The 19,827-nt window shown below is 45.3% G+C and overlaps 1 protein-coding gene across 1 annotated transcript; it reads left to right on the top strand.

The window, feature by feature from the left end:
* The first annotated feature begins 2,316 nt into the window (after window positions 1-2,316).
* On the top strand, window positions 2,317-19,771 carry DHX37 (DEAH-box helicase 37). The gene is made up of 28 exons (XM_074159576.1): window positions 2,317-2,422; window positions 3,084-3,253; window positions 4,340-4,452; window positions 5,199-5,511; window positions 6,238-6,386; window positions 7,175-7,267; window positions 7,766-7,862; window positions 8,239-8,352; window positions 9,068-9,169; window positions 9,681-9,795; window positions 10,184-10,279; window positions 10,830-10,835; window positions 10,920-10,990; window positions 11,737-11,875; window positions 12,125-12,201; window positions 12,724-12,956; window positions 13,409-13,520; window positions 14,106-14,212; window positions 14,616-14,804; window positions 14,924-15,048; window positions 15,332-15,448; window positions 15,571-15,743; window positions 16,141-16,255; window positions 16,657-16,794; window positions 17,116-17,210; window positions 17,665-17,738; window positions 18,665-18,762; window positions 19,364-19,771. Exons 1-28 carry the CDS (start codon window positions 2,317-2,319, stop codon window positions 19,444-19,446), a joined length of 3,420 nt encoding a protein of 1,139 aa, XP_074015677.1. The 3' UTR covers window positions 19,447-19,771.
* Window positions 19,772-19,827: the final 56 nt, after the last annotated feature.

Below are 19,827 nucleotides of genomic sequence, written 5' to 3'. Positions count from 1 at the left end.
GGACTGGGCTGAAACACCCACCTGGAAATTAGGAACCGATTAGCAAAGCTTGTCAGGTCTTTATGCGTTTTGCTAAATTTGAGGCCTGAGGACCAAAGGCTGCAAACCTCGCTCGTGTAAGCGGCTCCCTCGACTTCCGTAGGACTATGTGCATGAGTCAGTTTTGCATAGATTGTATTTTATGTAGTCCATATTTAATGCTGAAGGTAAAAATACTGAATCATTTATATATCAAGAGTTGTCTATGATAAAGATTTCTTTTAAGATACTATATAAAAGTCAATTTGGATTGTAGTTTCTCCCCATCTTGCTCTAATGGCTTATCTTAGTTTTGTAAAATCAGCCCTCCTATATTAATGCTCTTAATTTTGATCACCCTGCTGCTTGGAAAAAAAAAAGTATTTTTGTATTTACTTGCATCCCATGTATAGCAAAATGTTATGTGAAAAGCGGTATATATAAAATTGGATATTTTTAATCAGTATTTTTCCCAACACTCAGTTTTCACATTAGTCAAATTCAGAAGTAATGATTTTTTTTAAAGCACAATCTAATCTTATATATATATATATACACTTTAAAAATGCTCTGTATTTTTAATCATGCACTGTAGTGAAAGCGCTTTTTGGACATGAATGTGGTATTGTATTTAATCTCTTTCAACTTTTGTAAATACCTTTTGCAAATATTTTCCATCCCGAGTCATATAGTTTGCCCATGGCGGTTTTTGCTCTGTTTTTTAGAACTGGTTCCGCTGGCAGTGGTTGCACTGCTTTTCTATTGCCATTGCTGGGAGCAGCTCCTGCCAGTTTGCAGGGACGTGCAGGTGTCGCCTTGTCCCAGACGCGGGATGTGACAGACTCACCCCAGTCGGTGGCAGAAATGGGGCTGAACCCCAGATCTGGCTGCTCCCGACCCTTTGCTCTAACGGCTTCGGCTCCCTCGGGGCGGGCGGCAGCGTCTCGGCACTCCTTTACCAGCCGCTGCCCTCAGCGTCGGAGCAACACGGCACGGGTGACACCCGCGGGGTGCAGTGGGACGGGGTGACACTCCCCGCCTGTCCTCCCCTCCTGCGGCTGCCGAGCCACCGACCTTCCCATCTGCGGCGGCCACCTCGGAGAACGTCACCCGCGTTAAAGATGGGCTCTGGGCTGTCCGGTGTCAGAAACCCCGGTAGGGTCTTAAAGTGTTTTTAAACTTCATACTTCAAGACCTCATATTGGAAACTACTGTAGTATTTTCAATACATTCACATTTTTGCAAAACTAACGTGGGTAGCACTTTGTTTGGAAGTACACTCCTCACCTATAGATAACCCACCCGTCGTGCTCGGGGCGTAACGCTGTTAACAGTGGTATTGGGTGTCAGAGTGCAATGTATAAACTGGTGTAATTCAGTGCTGTGCTTAGTAGTGCGTCCTTCCAGTTGTGATCTGCTTTTACAGACTCGTTGCATCGTTGGTGTGGAAAATAGACCAGTGTCAATCTTCGCTCTTCGATGGTGTAGAAGTTTTTAACCGGTGTGATTTGCCTCGCGTACTGATCCGTATTTGGCAGCTAATGACGTAAATGACCATTAAGTTCTCTTTTGTCTGGGTTGGAAAATAAAAAGGTTTTATTGTAGCCGCATGTATTTTAAACTTTTTGGATCATTCCACGGAGTCGTGACGACAGCACATGTAGAGATTGACCTTTTCCTTTGACTCGGACGTGGCATTTGCTGCGGCAGCGCTCGGCGGCGGCACTGGGGGTAGCGATGCGCATCCCGTTCCGTACCTCAGGCGGGAGACGGTGGCGTTGCGGTTTGTACAACGGTGTTCTTGTAAAAAAAAAAATATAACTTTGGTCTGAAGAGATGGTGTGTGTATACTTTAGACATATATGATCCATAGGGAAATACTAGATTCTACTGATAATATCGTTAAGTAGTTACAAATATATCAGGCTTATTTTTTACGGAGCTACACCTGCCTTTATTTATGACTTACCCCCATCACTGTACGACGTAGCTGGGTGTTTGTAGACGGATTTCACCAATCGGCTGTGGTTATTGTGACAAAGCTTCAAATAAATGTTTACTGAAACTTTCCACCCAGGAGTCCCTTGCCTTTGTCGGGCGGTTCCCGCGCTCGGGGCGTGGCCGGCCCCGCCCCGCCCCGCCCCTCGGGGGTTCCGCCCACCCGCCGCTCCGCGCCTGCGCATGGCCTGCTCCGCCCCCTTCTCGCGAGACCGCGTACTCTCCCCCCGGAAGTGGCGGCCGCAGGGAGCGGCACGTGTGGCTGGTCCCGTTCCCGGACCCGTTCCCGGTGCCGCCGCCATGGGTCGGGCGCGCCGCCGGCACAACTGGAAGGCCCGGCTGCCGCAGGGCACGGCGCAGCCACCGCCCGCCGCCCCGCCGTTGGAGCTGCCGCTGGAGCTGGGAGGTGCGGCGGGACCCGGGCCGGTTCTCCTCGGTGCCGTGTTCGTTACCGCGACCCGGGGCCCTTAACGTTGCTACTGTGACCGCGGAGCTGCTGAGATTATTGTCGTGCCTTTACTATAGCTCTGTGTGCTTCCATGGGAGGCCTTGTGTTAATAGCGCTATTAAAGCAACTACTAAAAATATTTTGATGCTTAACGTTTCTATGCTTAACCTTTGCGTTCTCAAGTGTTACTTTTAAAAAAGTACACCTTCATTGTGCTGTTTTTATTACTCGGGCTCCACTAATAGGGATTTTTAGCATTAAACCCAAGTCCTGCCTGGGGGAGGCGGCCGCCAGCAGGGTCCCCCCAGGGCACAGTGTCCTGGGCTGCCCCCTTCACCCGCGGAAATGCAATAAAAAGGCCCAGATTTCATAGCCTTGTTGCGTAAGTCAAGGAAAATTGCCCTCAGGGCCTTAGGAAGCACAGGGTTATTGAATCCCCACTTTCACGGTCCTTTGCCCTTGCTGCTGCTGCTGATGCAGGGCTCTTTTTTTTGGCTGGGGGTGAGGGTTGTGTTTGCTTAAAGCAGCTAAATCTAGTATGGTTTGCAATAAGCCCGTTAAGCAGCGTGCCGAAAATAATCCCCCTGGCACCGGGGAATAACCAAACAAATGCTTTCAGATGAAGCAACGCTGAAGGGGATCGATGGCAGTAACGCCCTGGTCCTGCCAGCGAAAAGAGAGAAGAAGAAAAAAGTAGTTCCTGTTGTGCAACAGCAGAAGAAACCCCTGAGCAAGAAACAGAAGAAAAATCTGCAGAAAGTTTTAGAGCAGAAGGAAAAGAAAAAACAGGTACGTTGCTGCTCGCTGGTAACTCCAGATTTGTCAGTTTGGTTAAAATGATAAAGTTAATACCAGTGTATGGAAAAAGTTAACAGTTAAGGTTAATAAGCAGCTGTAGAGGCTTCCCTCATGCTGTGACACTGGCAGTCCCTGATTGGTGACACAGCTGCATTGTTGGTGTGAAAAACCCGCAGAGGGGTGGCCGCTCTGCAGAGTCAGCGGTTTTTGGGATGTGACCTGTCCGTGGCATCTCAAGGATGTGCCAGTGCTGAAGTTTAAGTTAAAACAGCACGAACCATCCCTTTTCTGGGTGTTTTGGCAGAAATGTGCTGTTGCCCATGGACTCCTGAGCGTAACTTGTGGGGAAAAGCCTTCCACGGATCCTCTCCACGGATCAGATGTTGGAATGCCTTGTTTCTGGGTCCTGGTTCCCATTCTCTCTTTGACCCTGACCAAATAGGTGTGTGTCGTGAAGTACATCACTAGCAGAGTAAATGACTTGATATTTTAAAAGCAGGTTGGATGAGAAGCTTTGTCCTGCTGTAGAAGGCCAAGCTTGATGCTGCCGGTGCTTCTGAAATATTTATTTCAAGCTCTGATATATTTTCTGTATGCACAGGCAGCTTTTCTGTCTCTGTAAAAGCTTTCCAGGCAAAATTCCTCTTCTGTGTTAGTGTCTGAATGACAGTTTTGACAAACAAACTCTGGTTTTGGAGGTAGTTTGAAACTGCTGCTTTCTGACCTCCTGCCAGCGCTGTGTCCCACGTGAGGGGGTTGAGAGGAGGCTTCCATTGCTCTGGCCCTCACTCCAGCATTTTAGTTCAAATCCGTTTTCTTTGCTGTTGTATGAAGGATGAAGCTGAGCTTTTCACTGCAGCGATGAAGGGTCAAGTCCACGTTTCTATTTTTGCTCTGGCGCGGGGCTGAAATCTTCTTCGGGGAGGACTGACCGTGGAGCAGCAGGAACGTCTTTGCAGCTTCACAGCAAGATGTGCCAGACAGAGCACACACCCTTTAAAACTCAAGCACAAATCTTGAAATGAAATTATTTCCTGGTGAAAATAAGCACTGGTTTTGGTTGTTGTTCCCAAATAGCGAGCCGAGTGGCTGAGCAAGCTGAATGAGGTCCAGGCTTCTGAGGCAGAAATGAAACTTCTGTACACAACTTCCAAACTGGGTACTGGGGAGCGCATGTACCAGACTAAAAGGTAAAGTGTTATTTGGAAAGAATCATTCTGGTATATCACTGTGGTTGAAAACTTAGCAATCTTCTTACCTGGTTTTGCTTGGTTATTTTTTTTCTTCTTACTGTGCACAGGTCCTCTGGAATGGGTGGAGTTAAATAATTTTCTTTTTTTATCCAATAACATAATAGTTATTTTCTTGTTTTCCTGAGGAGAGGATGTTAGTTAAAATAATTGGTCTTTCCTTTCATAAGAGACAAAGTGGGTCACAGTTATATATGCATATTCTTACAATTATGCTAAACTATGTAATTGGTGGAGTAAACATTTACTTTCTTGTATTGGACAAAAAACAAGACTGATGCGGCCTGTAGTTACTGGATTTATCATGAGCTGCATTTTGGCAGAAGTTGAAATAAATTAAACTACAAAGATGTCTTCTGAAGAACTGAATAAGTAGCAGCATAGAGTGTGCTTAGACATGAATCCATCCAGCCGTTGGGGCAGCCGAGGTTTACCTAGCAGAGTCCTGAAAACCTCCAAGACTGGAGATCCTCGGAGAACTGGGTGAACCTCTCTGGTAACCTCTTCTGTTGCTGCACTCCACCCAAGGTGTGGAGGTTTTCCCTGTTTGAGAAAAACCTGGGTTCAGGCTTGGGCAGTGACTTCTGGTGATGCAACTTTTCTTGTTTGTGTGGAAGACCTGTCTGGTTTGAGGTCCTGGAGAACATTGACTAAAGCATAGTTCACTTCTTGATATTTTGTTCTAGGGTGGTACAGGAGCCAGGGACTGCCGTCCCTGAAAAGATCAGGAGCATCAGTGGTGCGAATAAGAGAAGACACAGCACAGATTCTGAACCAGAGCCTGAGGAAGAACCCAATAGCTCCGAGGAGGAGCAGGAAGAGAAGAAACAAGAACTTGAGAAGTCCTCAGGCAGTGATTTGAACCCTGCTGACAAGCCAGAGGAAGGCATGAAGAAGACAGCGGCTGGCCCTTCTGCACCCATTTGCCAGGCAGCCTCCACCAAACCTCCTTGCAAACCTGCGGTCTTCATTCCAGTGGACAGGTCTCCTGAGATTGAGGTGGGCTCTGTGAACAGTCAAGTGCTTATTGAGGGGGTTGGAGATTATGGCACCTTCCATCAAATCAGGTCCCTGCAGACACCAGTGTTACCTCCTGTCTCTGGCTCACGCTGCATGGTGGCAGAGTGCACTTGGGGTCTTTGTCCTGGCAAGTTGTACCCAGACATTTCTGAGCTTTAAGCCTATCTGATCTAGCAGAAGGAACACTAGTTTTGTTTTAGGATAAAAGCATTTGTCTCTAGTTTCAAATATAGAATTTATTAGTAGTCTTTTGTTGTTCTTTGCTGGAAAATCTTGTGAAGTCGCTTTCAGCTCTCCATTATACTGTATGTTGGGCTGGGCAGTTTTATCCCATTGGCTGTAGGTAGGGCATTCTGTAGAAATGGGAAAAGCTCTGCTTGTGTCTGAACAGACAAGACAGAGTTGTGAAATGAGTTTTTGCTTGAAGCGCTATATTAATAAACTCCAGGGACTCTGAAGTTTCACAAATCAAAGTGCAGGGCTTGCCAGCGGAGTTCTGGGAAGCTGCTGTGATGACTCTAGTTCTTGGACAAGCTAGTGTGATACTATTAGCTGGTTTAGAGCTTTTCGAGCCACAAAGCTTGGCAAATTCCTTTGTGTGGGTTTTATACTCTGAGGAAGGTAACAGTCGTCAATCCTGGGGAAAACAAAAAGGGACTGAAAGACAAAACAGTGCAACTAAAATGTGTGTTTTCTATTATTTAGGAAGCAAGACTAAAGCTTCCAATCCTTGCTGAAGAGCAAGTAATCATGGAAGCCATTAGCGAGAATCCCATTGTCATCATATGTGGAGAGACGGGAAGCGGTAAAACCACACAAGTACCGCAGTTTCTCTATGAAGCTGGCTATGCCAGGTAGGAGTCGTCTTTTATTTGCAGCAAATGTAATTAGAAGAATTGGTGCCGAGTCGCTCTGGTTTTGTTTCTTTTCTTCTGATATGACTGAACTGAACCTGGTCTTTTCTGTGCAGTGGTAGCAGCCATGTTGAATGGGCTTTTAAAAAATCTGAAGGGAATAAGGTTGTGACTTGTAAAAGTCTCTCCACATAAGCAATCTTTTGAAACCTTCAAGGTAAAAGTTTTCTTCAAGGCCGCTGGCTTGTTTTCCACAGAGGAGCTTTATTGCCTGCCCATCTCTGTTTACAGAGGTTTGTTTTTACCTTTGCAAGAAAACGTGCGTTTTTCTTAAGAACACCTTTGAAAATAGCTGTGGCTCAACTGATGCTATCGGTAGCATTTATAAGCTTGGGTACCTCATAAGATGCTTCTGACAAGCTGTATCGGGGCATCCAGCTTCTGTGCTACTGCTGCCCTGCCCGAGTTTCTTCTGAAATGGACCCCTGGACATCCCTCTGGCAATGGGGACCTGGAGTTCAGTGAGCTGGAATTACAGAGACAACATTTGAGGAAAAAATGCCTGTGATACATGTACCTTCAGATCAAAACATGTATAATAGAAAGGTTATCCCAAAGATTCCTTTCTGGCTTTTCCTTCCAACTATAACTAAAAGTGATACTGTGTGAGTGATGTTACTTAATTTAGAACCATTGTGCAGAAATCCTGGTATCATCTCTCTTAAGTTTTTCTGGCTTTAAAACAAACAGCCATACAACCCCTCTTTTTCTTCCCTTCACCCCTTTAGTCCGGATGGTGCTATTGGGATCACTGAGCCTCGGCGTGTGGCTGCAGTGTCCATGTCCCAGCGAGTCGCTAAGGAAATGAACTTGTCGCACAGGTGAGGAGGAAAAAAAGCTGAGACCTTGCTGGGAGTATAAGGCTGAGATGCTCCTTGTACGTGATAGAATGAAATGGAGATTTATATGTTGCCTGTTCTTTCTGTCTCTGGTGAAGAACTGGGCAAGTTACTTATAAACATCTCTGTGGGGTTGTCTGTAAAAACAGAAGCAGCACATGCAGATTTAGTACTACTAATGGTTGTAAGTTACTTTTTAGAGAGAGCTTTGTGGAGATGGTGTGGGGGTAGTGGCTCTGGTTTGTCTCCAGCTGAGGAAGCGTCCCATAACAGTGAAATAATTTGAGACGACATTGGTGTGTATCTCAGCTTCTAGAGTTTGGTGTGTTCTCGGCTCTGGGGAGCTGATGATGTTCTTTTTATCTTGTCTTGGCGTCAAGTCTTAATTTAGTAAGGATAAAGGCTGCCTCCTGGTCTGAATGTGAATTTTCTGTTTCTCTCCATGCTTTTTCTTGTGGCTACCCTGGTATCTTCTCACAGAGTGGTTTCATATCAAATCCGATATGAAGGCAACGTTTCAGATGAAACACAAATCAAGTTCATGACGGATGGTGTGCTGCTGAAGGAAATTCAGAAGGTAAGTTGGTGTCCTCGGTGTTATAAAAAAGAAAGTCCCTTGTCTAGCTAGGATGAGAGGACAGTTGCTTTCCCTGGATTATCACCAACCTCTCAAAGCAAAATCCCTTTCAGCACCAGAGATGTATCTCATCTCGACCTTTTACATTCCCACCCAAGTCCCTAAATCTTGCTGTGTAAAATGAGAGCAAGGAAGAGAATCTTGGGAATTAGGCTGCTTTGTATAGGGTAAACATGTTAAACTCCTCTCAAATATGTGGGAGAGATGGCAGCCATGAAGATGGGGGATGGTCAGTGTTTGTGTGGCTGTAGGTTGTCTGGACTTGAAGATGGCCTGGAGTGAGGCTTCATGTGATGAAACCGATCTCTCTTCTCAGGACTTTCTGCTTTCCAAGTACAAAGTCATTATTATTGATGAAGCCCATGAAAGGAGTATGTACACGGATATCCTGATAGGCCTCTTGTCTCGCATCGTGCCTCTTCGTGCGAAGGTAAGAAGCCGTGTTTCTGTGTTAGATGCAGGTGTGCTGGAGAGGGGGTTGTTAAACATGAAGAGGCTCTGTGGAGGAGGGACTGTGTGACATGGAAGTCAATGGAAATCTGATGGAAACCATGAAATAACGCTCAGAGACCGCGTTTGTCTTTCCATACGATTGAAGAAGCACAGAGCCTACAAAAAGGGGAAAAATAGTACATACCAGTACCAACAGATAATTTTTCAGTCAATATTTAAATAATTTCGACTTACAGTGCCATGAGAAGTGTAAATGATTAAAACTAGCAGATGCCAAGAAAGCAAGCTGCTTACTTTTGCAGTTGAATAAGCTGCCACCAGCAGCGCTTGGGAGGAGAGGTTTCGGGGCTGACGTCGTGAAGGGTTTGGTCCCAACGGGTGCTGGGGGCTCGTGACTGCTTGGTGCCTGGATTTGTGTGACTTAGGGATGGACAGAGAGCACAGTGGTTTAGAGGGAGGTCACTGTCGGCATCAGGATTGCCAGTGTGGGTTTTTGTGTATTTTAAAATACATTGTGTTTGAAGCTGTGCGCATCCTCTGTCACTTGACGTGGTGCTTTCGTTGTCTTCGATTTTGAGTGCTTTGGTGCAGAAGTTTGTATCCAGCCCTGCCAGCAGCTCTGGGTTTGTGCGCTGCGTAGCTTTACCTGCCGTGTGCTTTCAGGCACAGATAACATGTTTGTGTCCCTGCAGAAGGGGCTGCCCCTCAAGCTCATCGTCATGTCGGCCACCCTTCGCGTTGAAGATTTCACCGAAAACAAGAGACTGTTTTCTGTTACACCTCCCATTATTCAGGTATCGTTCTCCTCCCTGGATCTGCGTCAGATGTAACGGCTGAAATACAGTGAGGGTTTCCTTTTTAAAATTAATTAAAAAATACGGGCACTCTAATCTTTCCAGCCGGTGCTGAAATCCTTCAGATATCAATTTAAAAATAGCTATTTTGTTTAGACTATTGTGTCTTTCGGGACTTGGTGTTTTTCTTTCCGCTTTTATCAGAAAACTGCCCCGGCAGAATCTGATTGTCTTGAAAAAAATGTAAGTTACAGTTCAGGAGAACTAGAAAGCCTCAATCCGAGTTGATAATCTGAAAGAGAGAAAAGTTTTGGTTTCTAGCTTGATTTTGTGGTGTTTGGGATAGACAACTCTGATAATTTCTGTGGGTCTGGTGTTTTGGTCGTAGGTTACCAAAAAAAAGACCTGAACAGAAATACCGGGTGAGCTTTTCTAGTCCTCCGGTGAAAGCTGCCGTGATGGTGCTGGGGTTACAGCAACGAACAAATCCCATTTTGTATTTCCTCTCTAGGTAGACGCAAGGCAATTCCCTGTAACCATTCATTTTAACAAGAAAACCCCCCTAGATGACTACAGTGGGGAGTGCTTCAGAAAGGTGTGTAAAATCCATCGAATGTTGCCCGCAGGTAAGGTCACTGCCGAGAACCTCTCAAATTCTTTACACTTAACATGTCTAAAGTTTTCTGGGTTGGTTTTTTTTTGGGGGGGAGGTTTTTGTTGGTTTGTTTTGTTTTGTTTTGGGATGAGTTTTTTTCTGAGTTGGACATGAGACTGCAATGATGTGTTTTGTGCTTTTACTTAAAAGGTTTTTCTTGTGAAAATTAACCTTTGATTAAATCATAGTTACATTAGCATGTTTCTCGAGGGAGTAGTAGAAGACAGCTGCAGCCAAACACCCTGTTCTTTCATGTTACTTCACAGTATATTCGACCTGTCTTTTATCAAAAATGAGATCTGAAGCTTTCCAAGGTGAAATACGTATGCTGAGCTTGAGAGTGATTTCTTCTCTTGCAGGTGGGATTTTGGTGTTTTTAACAGGCCAGGCAGAAGTTCACTCTCTCTGTAGAAGGCTAAGGAAGGCCTTTCCGTTCCAAAAAAACAACACTGCAGGTAACGCTACAGAGTAAAGGACTGTTAAACTTTGAATTTGTCTCACTGGGAAATGGGCTTGCTTTGCACCGGAAAAATAAGAGCTTTTATGTAAAACAAAATGCAAAAAAAACCCAAAAAGAAGGGTTGGGGAAAGGGCTCGGTGTGGATGGTTTTGATGACTGATTGTTAAGTTTGTGCTGGTTTGAGTTTGGGGAAAAAGTTTATGCGTATGATGCCTTGCAGTTCCTCAGCATTCATTGCATTTCTTCACTTACTCTGTTGGTCGTGAGTTAAAGTGGAAATGCTGCAGCTTGTTGGAAACTGTTTTTAGGATAGTGGAATTTCCCAAGATGACTGTAGAAAGTTAGACAGTCAAATTCAAATATAGCTCGGCTAATTGTCTCCTGAAGCTCAAGGCACACAGTTCCTGCGTGTGCTGCTGTTGATCCTCTGTGTGGTTCCCAAATGAATCGATAACGTTAAACATGTCTGTCATCCCTGTCCCCTCTGCCTTCAATGTGCCTATTTGCTTCTTTCATCCTGTGACACTTTTTGAATCTCCAAAAAGACGGGAGTGGGACCAGACTTGCCCCACTACCTTTTCCAAGAGGAAAGTGTGCTTGGCTAACAGCAGTTCCACTGGCTGTTTTTGTAGGAGACGATGACAAAGAAGAATCAGTGGAAGAAATCAGAAAATTTAAGAAGTCGAGGAAGCGGAAAAAAGTTATGGTAATGTGTGATGGCTAGAATTCCTCCAAGAGACAGGAAGGAGCAGGTACCTCCCTGTAAAACAGCACTCCTGTGTAGCTGTGTTCCTCACCAGGCTCTTCTAGACTTGCATGAAGCCTTGCAGCCCACTTACATCCCTTCAGGAAATCCACTAGTACTACCTGCGCTGATACTGCTGCATTATGAGCAGCAGAGTGCTAAAGTGTGTCCCTGGCTATAATGAGCAGGAGATTGATTTCAGTTAAGTACTGACCATTAAAACTTTAATGGAAGGAGTTCCAGACTCGCTGGCTCCAGGGCTGCTCCTCATCTCGACATTTGTTACCCAAAATTAGGACTGATGTATCCATGACGAAGGGTTGCATTTGGCTTCTGCCCAAGTCCTACGTGCACTCTGTTAGCAGGAGATCTTGATGTTATAGATATACTGTCTGCTGACGTTGGATCCTGGTAGCCAAAAGGACCTGAATTAATGAAATTTTACCCTTTCGCACTATGCTTCAAGTGAATAAGCTTGGCTCGGCACAAAATGCTCCTTAGAATAGTTGTATTATTCCCCTCTGACTGTCACAGTTACCAAACGCTGAACCTCAGCCTTGAAATACAAATGAAATCTCTCAATCCCTCTGTCACCTTCAGGTCAACAGATGTTTGGAATTAGTGCTCAGCTTTGCTTTCAAAGCAATAAAAAGTGCCGTTTGTGTCCCCCCTTAATGCTCTGTGCTCATCTTTCCTGTCTTTCTCAGACACTCCCCAAAATTGATCTGGACAGTTACTCTGTTGTACCAGTGGACGAAGGAGATGAAGACAGAGATGCTGAAACAGATGATGATATGGCAGGATCTGATCTTGACCTGGATTTGGGAGATGGAGACTCAGAAGAAGGTTTGTCACTTATGAAATAAAAATTCCCTATCAACTGTCAAACGTACGTCATAAGCCAGTTGTCCTTTGCTAAACTGGTGTGATAGCACAGCAGTCCTGTGTCATGGAAAAGCTATTAAGATTTTCCAGCTTCAGCTTTCTACCAAATACTTTACTGGTTTTAAATGAGGTGGTGTTTGTGAAGACATTTCTGGGACTAAGCCTGGAAATTGACTGACGGTGTATTTAACAATATCTCTTCCTTCACAGATGAGAAATCTGATTCCTCCCTTCCACTCTATGTGCTCCCACTCTATTCTTTGCTAGCGCCAGAGAAACAAGCAAAGGTAAAGGATTTATTGTCACAATGAGTCAATCATCCTTATAGATGTGTGTGATCATTGTCAAAACTCATACGTGCTTTGTGAGTTAAAATTTCCATCTCAGACTATCCATCAGTGGCCCAACGGGTGAGTTGGGATGGCATCAGAGAAGGCCTTGCTTGGACTGGGGTCTCCCTAATAAGCCAGCTCAGCAGGTTGGGAGATGAAAAGGGATGGTCCTGCAGCACGTTAAAATTAGTCATGGCCCTGGGGCACATCAGGATCCCGCTGCCAACAGGCAGTTTGTACAAATTCTTGCGTTCCCTCTTGGAATTGGAGGTGGCAGCAGTGTGTCTAAATATGACTTAACACTGGTGTCTGCTCCACCTGGAGCCCATGTGGATGTTTCTGAGGGATCAGCTGAGCTGGACAGAGAGCTTCAGGGCTTAAGTCTTTGGTTAAGTTTCACCTGCAACCTATCCAAGTTGACCGCCTGTCTTTTTTGTTGCTGGCAGTGCATTTCACATGACCATCTGTTTCTTGCAGGTATTCAGTGCTCCTCCTCCTGGCACGAGACTCTGCGTTGTAGCCACCAACGTGGCTGAGACATCACTGACTATCCCAGGCATCAAATACGTGGTTGACTGTGGAAAGGTCAAGAAACGTTTCTATGACAAAATTACTGGGGTTTCGTCTTTCAGAGTCACCTGGATATCTCAAGCTTCAGCTAACCAGCGGGCAGGCCGGGCTGGCCGGACGGAACCAGGGCACTGCTACAGGTTAGCTACGTGCCCCGGAGAGCATTAGGAGGAGAAACAAAAAAGCCCAATGGGTGTCAGTGTGAATTTGACACCTTCCCTCATCCTTCTGCCCCTTTCACAAAGACCTAGTGCTGCTTGAAACACTCTGGTTTTGTCTGCTCTTCATTCAAATAGAGGTGCCGTCTATGTGACTGACATGATCTGTCACTGGTGATTTGACAGTTTGGCTTCTCAGGGGCCTTTCTCTTGCTGAAAACCCTTACTTTGGCGGCCAGGTTAGCATGGATTCCACTCCAAGCCAAGCCAAGTTTTTCTGAATAAGGCGGTATGCCCCAGCCATGTAAATAATTACATGGTTACGTAAATAGTACCCACAGCTGCCTTTATAAAAATTTCTTGCCAAGTTTTCATGCATATCTTTTGAGTTAAGATTTCTTTTAAGTCTCTAAGCAGCACTTGTGGTCCTCTAGGTTATACTCTTCAGCAGTCTTCATGGACTTTGAGAAATTTTCTGCTCCAGAGATAACAAAGAGACCAGTAGAAGACTTGATTCTGCAAATGAAGGCATTAAATATAGAAAAGGTGAGGTGGAAATTTGCTTTGTACTACAGCGCTCATTGAAGTGGCTGCCCCTACGAGCCAGAAACAAATAACAATTGTCTTTTATCATCATTGGTTGAGGCTGTGCCTGGTGTTAAAAATCAGTATCCTGGGACTTGATTTTGGTTCTGCAAATTGCAGAAGCTGCTATAAATTTCACCAGGCCCTAACAGACATGTTTGTTCAGGTAATAAGAGCTTTCTTATATTCTTAGTAGTGAAAAAACCTCTGTCCAAACAGGGGTAGTATTTTGGAGATACTGGAGCACTTTCAGAAAGCACAATATGTGAAGTCAGACCTTCAAGCGGCCTGCCCTAGGCGGTGCCTGGAGTCAGTGGCAGCTAAGGGTGACGCTGGTATTCCTGTTTCCTAATGTTTTTGTTCTAGGCGTTTCCTCCTATTATATGTCCTTTCCTCTCGCTCCTGGCAAACGTCCTAAATGTTTTTCTTTGGCATATGTAACCAGAGGGGAGGGTTTCACTCCCTTCCAGGACTTCTCACTGTGTTCAGACTCTGTTTTTCAGTGTCAGTGATGTACTGAGCTGTATTTTCTCTTGGTGTCCATAGGTAATCAACTTCCCATTCCCAACACCACCTCCGGCAGAAGCACTTGCAGCAGCTGAGGAGCTGCTGATAGCCCTGGGTGCCTTGAAGGAACCCCCTATGACGGGAAGGTAATGTCTGTGGTCCCCACAACCTCCTCTCGCGCTGCTGCACGGCTCCCACTGTGGAGGCGGTGGGCTTTGCTGTCCTCCTGCCTGCTTTTCCATCTCAGCCCTCGCATCCGAGGGTGTGCGTTTGTACAGAGACTGGCAGCATTTTAACAGTCTGGGGTTCACCTGTGTGTGTTTTCCTGGCCCTGGATGTGTTTGGGCAGGGAAAGACTGCTAAGAATGTACCACACGGGGCAGGTGGGAGCTGTGTGAGGAAGAGGAGTCTTTCCCCCAGCCTTTGGGACCAGCACATAACAAAATCTGAGAAAACACATCAAATTAATTGGGCTGCCAAAACCACAACCAAAAACTTGTTATAATACAGAAGTTACTACATTACATGACTCTTCTCTCTCTCCCCCAGGCTGAAGCAGCAGCTGGCGGCAAAGCTGAGTTGCCCTATTAGTCCCCTGGGCAGGATAATGGCCACTTTTCCTGTTGCCCCCCGCTATGGGAAGATGTTGGCATTGAGCAGGCAGCACGACTGCCTGCCATACACCATTACCATCGTGTCTGCAATGACCGTCCGGGAGCTTTTTGAAGAGTTTGACAGGTGAGTGAGGATCCTATTTACAGGATGCATCACCTTGTGACAGCTGATGCCTCTCTTACATTGAGGCCCCTGTGCACATAACCACAATGCTCATTTATGCTCTTTTGTGTTTCTTTTAGGCCAGCCATAAGTGAGGAAGAGACGGCAAAACTGAAGGGGAAGAAAGCAAGGCTTTTACAGATGCAGAAGCTCTGGGCTGGGCAGGGCCCGATGCAAAAGCTTGGAGACCTCATGGTGATGTTAGGTATTGCAGACAGCGGTTTCCCTGTACTCTTCACTTCTACTCTGTTCCCCTCATCGCCCTCAGCTCTCAGCTTTATACAGCCAAAGGCGTCCTCATGCTGTAGGACTAAGTCCAGCAGTATGTTTTCTAGGCTGTTCCCTGGGCAGTCTGCCAGCGTCCCACGCTAATGACGAGCGGGGGCTGTGATATGCACGTGTTGACTGTGACAGTACTGTCCCACAGTTGGTTTAATTAGGAGAACTGATCAGCTAAGTCGTTTTCTCCACTTGCTGTTTCCTTCCAGGAGCAGTGGGGGCCTGTGAATATGCTGGGTGTACCCGTAAATTCTGTGAAGAAAATGGGCTCCGATACAAAGCCATGCTGGAAATCCGGCGCTTGAGGGGACAGCTGACAACAGCAGGTGAGCAGGGTTTGAGAGGAATAGCCGTGTTTATTCTCTTTCGGGGGGTGACAAATCAGCTGGGCTTTTTGTTGCAGCCTTTTCTTTCTATTGAGTATTAACTCCCTTTTTCTTCCATGCAGTGAACTCGGTCTGCACCGATGCTGGCCTCTATGTTGATCCCAAGATGAAGCCCCCAACAGAAGCTCAAGTAACTTACTTGAGACAGATTGTGCTGGCAGGGCTGGGGGATCATGTTGCCCGAAGGGTTCAGGCAGAAGAGCTTCTGGATGACAAGTGGAAAAATGCCTACAAGGTAAACAGCCTGATTTCACCAAATTCCTCTTCCCTATGTGGCAGAAAGATGCTCTAGTGCAAAACCTGGGCCTCTGAGTGGATGCAGTATTGGGGCTGTGTGTGCTGGCTTTCTACAACTTCTCCCCATAAAATTTAAGTTTCCAGTGTTGCAATTTCCCACTCCTCATGTAGGTATTGTTATAAAAGAGCTAAGACGTAACATTAGTCCATCTTGCAAAGTGCTTGATGTCTCCGGAGAAGGTGAAACAGAAAATTACGGGGTTATTAAAAACCTCCATCACTTAAGGAAAGCATATAAATGTACATCTGAGAGAGACTGAAATTAGATGCAATCAAGAAATTGGATTGCCAGTAACTCTACTTACTCTGCTTCAATATTCTGTGCTTTCTTAAAGACTGCTCTCCTGGACGACCCAGTATTCATCCATCCAAGCTCAGTCCTCTTCAAACAACTCCCAGAGTTTGTGGTGTATCAAGAAATTGTTGAGACTACAAAAATGTATATGAAAGGTGAGACTGCTGTGGTCCCTACTTGTTCTGCAGGTGTGGTGAGGAATTCAGAAATGCCTTTCCAGAATGTTTCCCTTCCTGCGATGACCGAGTGCTCTCCTTTCTGTGCTCGTGCCTCCTGGGATTTGGATCCTTATGCTTTCTAGGTCTGGACCAGGGGGAAAATTGGCCTGGTTTATTGCTTTTCTAGCAGAATGGACTGAGCTCCTGAAATAGCTGCTCTGCAGCAGCCCTGTTAGATTTATTGCTGGTCTCTGACAAAAAGAATGTAGATCTGTGCATTTGACTTGAAAAGTGAGATAGAAGTAAATCTGTGGAGATGCGATCCTGACCCCTGACTCACGGGAGCGCTAGCGAGTGGCAGCAACCCCTCATTCAGGTGTGTGTTTTCCCTTCCAAAGGTGTCTCCGCAGTCGAACCTGAGTGGATTCCTGCCCTGTTGCCGCCGTACTGCCACTTTGGGAAGCCTCTGGAAAATCCTCCTCCATCTTACTGCCCCAAAACAGGCCGAATTCGGTGTCACAGACCAAGTGTCTTTTGTAAGTGTCTTGAAAAGCGTCACTTGATAGTTTTGTCCAAGAGCTGCTCTATAGTTATTGTAACGCAGCTTTTAACAAGAGTGTCAGCAGAGCAGAAAGGTCTAACTCAGCTTGGACTGTTCAAAGAGCATTTAAATGTCAGCATCTTCCCATTGCTGTGGGCGTTTGATGCCCATCTGCTCCCCCTGTTAAGGAGCGAGGCTGGCTGGGTGGTGGCAGTATCCGCCCCAGTGTTTTTAGCTCCTGTGTTGTCACATCTCCCTTGAAAATTTACCCTCCTCTTGGTGCCTTTAAGAGACTTGGTGTGATCTTTCTTTCCAGATCGTGTTAGCTGGCAGCTTCCTGCGGTGGAAGTTGATTACCCAGAAGGTATTGATCGCTACAAATACTTTGCCAGGTTCCTGCTTGAAGGAAAGGTGAGTGTGTTCCAGCTGTGTTACTTCCTTGATGTAATCAATAAGTTTTTAGCCCAGTTTTTGGAGGAGATGAACCTTTTGGCTTCCTCCTTTGTGTGTGCCCGTTCCTCATAACTTGCTGGTGACTGGAGGAGTTTGCTGCAGTTGGTGGGGTGGGGAAAATATCTTTAAAATACGAAACAGCAGGAAAATCAGCATTTGGGTGAAGGAGACCTCCAAATTTAAGTCAGGTTTTTGCAAAGGAAAAAAAGCTATGTCTTTGTCCGTTCTGAGACACAGGAGTCATCTAGCAAGCCAGGCAGGACAAGACTGGTACGGAGACGTGGATGGGAGAGAGATGGTAATAGAGGATATGGGATGGAAATATATAGTAGTCCAAGTTCATTGGTGGTTGTCTCCACAGAACAATTAATTTAACTTGTTCATTATATACTCGTTATAACAAATCTTCCAGGTCATTGAAAAGTTGAGTTCTTACAGCCGGTATCTGCTGTCCAGTCCCCTCATAATGCTGAAGACGTGGTCCAAGTAAGTTGTTAAAAACAAGCTTAAGTTTGTTGTCTCCACCGAGTGCTTTTAACTTCCTTTTAAATTAAAAAAAATTCAATGCTGGCAAGGGTGTTCTAGATAGTGATCTTGGCTGTAGCTGCAGGGAGAGGAAAATGAGTTTTCTTACCAAGAAAAATCGTGTCTCAAGAGAATTGGGCAATCGTAAGGGCAGTGTGGAGGGACACGGGCAACCTGCTGGTCACACTGACCTCTGCGGGCTGCTTCATACAACTAAATTTCTCACAATGTGTCAGAAACTGTTGGATGAGCACTACTACTTTCCTTGCTTTTCTTTGCAGTTTGGCCAGTTTCACTGTCTTTATTTCTTTTCAAAAACATGTTCCCAACAGATGATGGTTTTCTCATGGACTGTCAGCTATTGCTGTCCCCCCGCTGTCCTCTTTTGTTTACCAATATGTTTTCTCCAAGTCTTCTAAAGAGTTTTTATGGAGTTGATAGGTGCAAGGATTTTGAAAGACTTTGTTAAAAGTGACTGATGTTACCTGAGGGTCCTACAGTTACAAAGTTCTTTCCTGTTTTAGTCAATTCTGAGTTGAGTGTGGGGGCTGTGGGTTCATTTGTGCTTTACGGTGTGCTGTGCAGCTGCAGAGCACACAACCTCACGTCGTCAGCAACGAGAGCAACCTGCTGCTACTTCAGACAAAAAAAAGTGGTGGGGGGGACAAGAAACTACTTCTAGTGAACTTCCTTGAGCCAATGACATGTCTCTGTATCCAGAGATTGTGTTTTTCTACATCTATATTTACATATCTACATTCTATATTTAAACTTTTAAAAATATTAAGAGTATGAACTCAGAAAGGTGAGCTGAATGCTGGAACACTTTGCTAAACTGTGCTAATGAACATTGTTTTATTGCACCCTTTTATTTTGGACTGATTTAGACTTCAGCCCAGGACGGAATCCCTCCTGCAGGCTCTAGTTGCAGAAAATTGTGATAATCGTGATGCTTTACTGGCTGCATGGAAGAAAAATCCTAAATGTAAGTGTTCTACTTAATGATTAGTCATATCAGTGCAGACTTTGTTGTACCTCAAGCACCATTGAATTATAATTTAAAAATGGAAGATGTCACTTTATAAGCTTCAAATATTTACTGTTTTATTACCAGAAACAGTAGTGCTCTGTGGTTTGGTTCTTGTGAAGAACTGGAGCTCCCTGTACTTAAGAAAGCAACATTTATTTGTATTTTAAGGTTATTTTTTCCTGTAGTTACAGTTAAAATGTTTGGTTTGGGCTTTTGAAAAATCAGATGATGATGGTGCTGTCAGTGAATACCGAGGGGGGAAAAAAGTTTCCAGGTAAAACGGATTTTGTTCAATGTTGGGGTACCAGGTTATGAGAGTTCTTGATAGAAGCAGCAGCGAAGTGACGCAGTGATGGCTTTCACAGAAATTCTCCCATACTTTATATTTTTATATCTGTGTGCAGGTCCCCAAGCTCCAACACTGTCCCGGTGATGGGAAGCTGGTTCTTGCTCTTAGCCTGTGAGCAGGGTGATGCTGCGGGGCCTCGTCTTGCCAGCGAAATCACTCAGTCCCTGATTCCCGTAGCCATCTAATCGCTCCTCTCTTCCATTCCAGATCTGCTGGCGGCCTATTCTCAGTGGATCCCGGAAGCTATGCATGAGGATCTAGCCAAGAAGTGGCCTCCAGTAGCACTATGAAGCACCTGACTTCTCTTGGTGGACTCCTCTTCTCCAAGATGTCTTGAGAGCTTGGGTTTCCTTGGAAATCAGATAACACGGATGGACTTGCTAACTGTTAGTCATACCTTTTTGAAAGCGAACTGGGTGTTGTTCTGGTTTTCTGGGAAGCCTTCCATGTTCTCAGAAGCCCTACCAGCTGTTTGTCTGGTACTTTGTAATATTAATGTTTGGATAATGTTATCCATTGTGTTTTACATCTTGGTTTTTTTAACTGAAATTTCTGTTTGGACTATATTAGTCATATGGACTATAATAAATATGTATAGTTCTTGGTTTGGATGGGAGAAATGTTTTCCATGTGAGATGCTGCAATAAGCAGAGCTTTAGACCCTTGTAAGA

This window comes from Numenius arquata, chromosome 16 (assembly GCF_964106895.1).
Source record: "Numenius arquata chromosome 16, bNumArq3.hap1.1, whole genome shotgun sequence".
Classification (NCBI taxonomy): Eukaryota; Metazoa; Chordata; class Aves; order Charadriiformes; family Scolopacidae; genus Numenius; species Numenius arquata.
The sequence above is the reverse complement of the archived record's forward strand: the minus strand, read 5'-3'. Positions and strand labels throughout refer to the sequence as shown.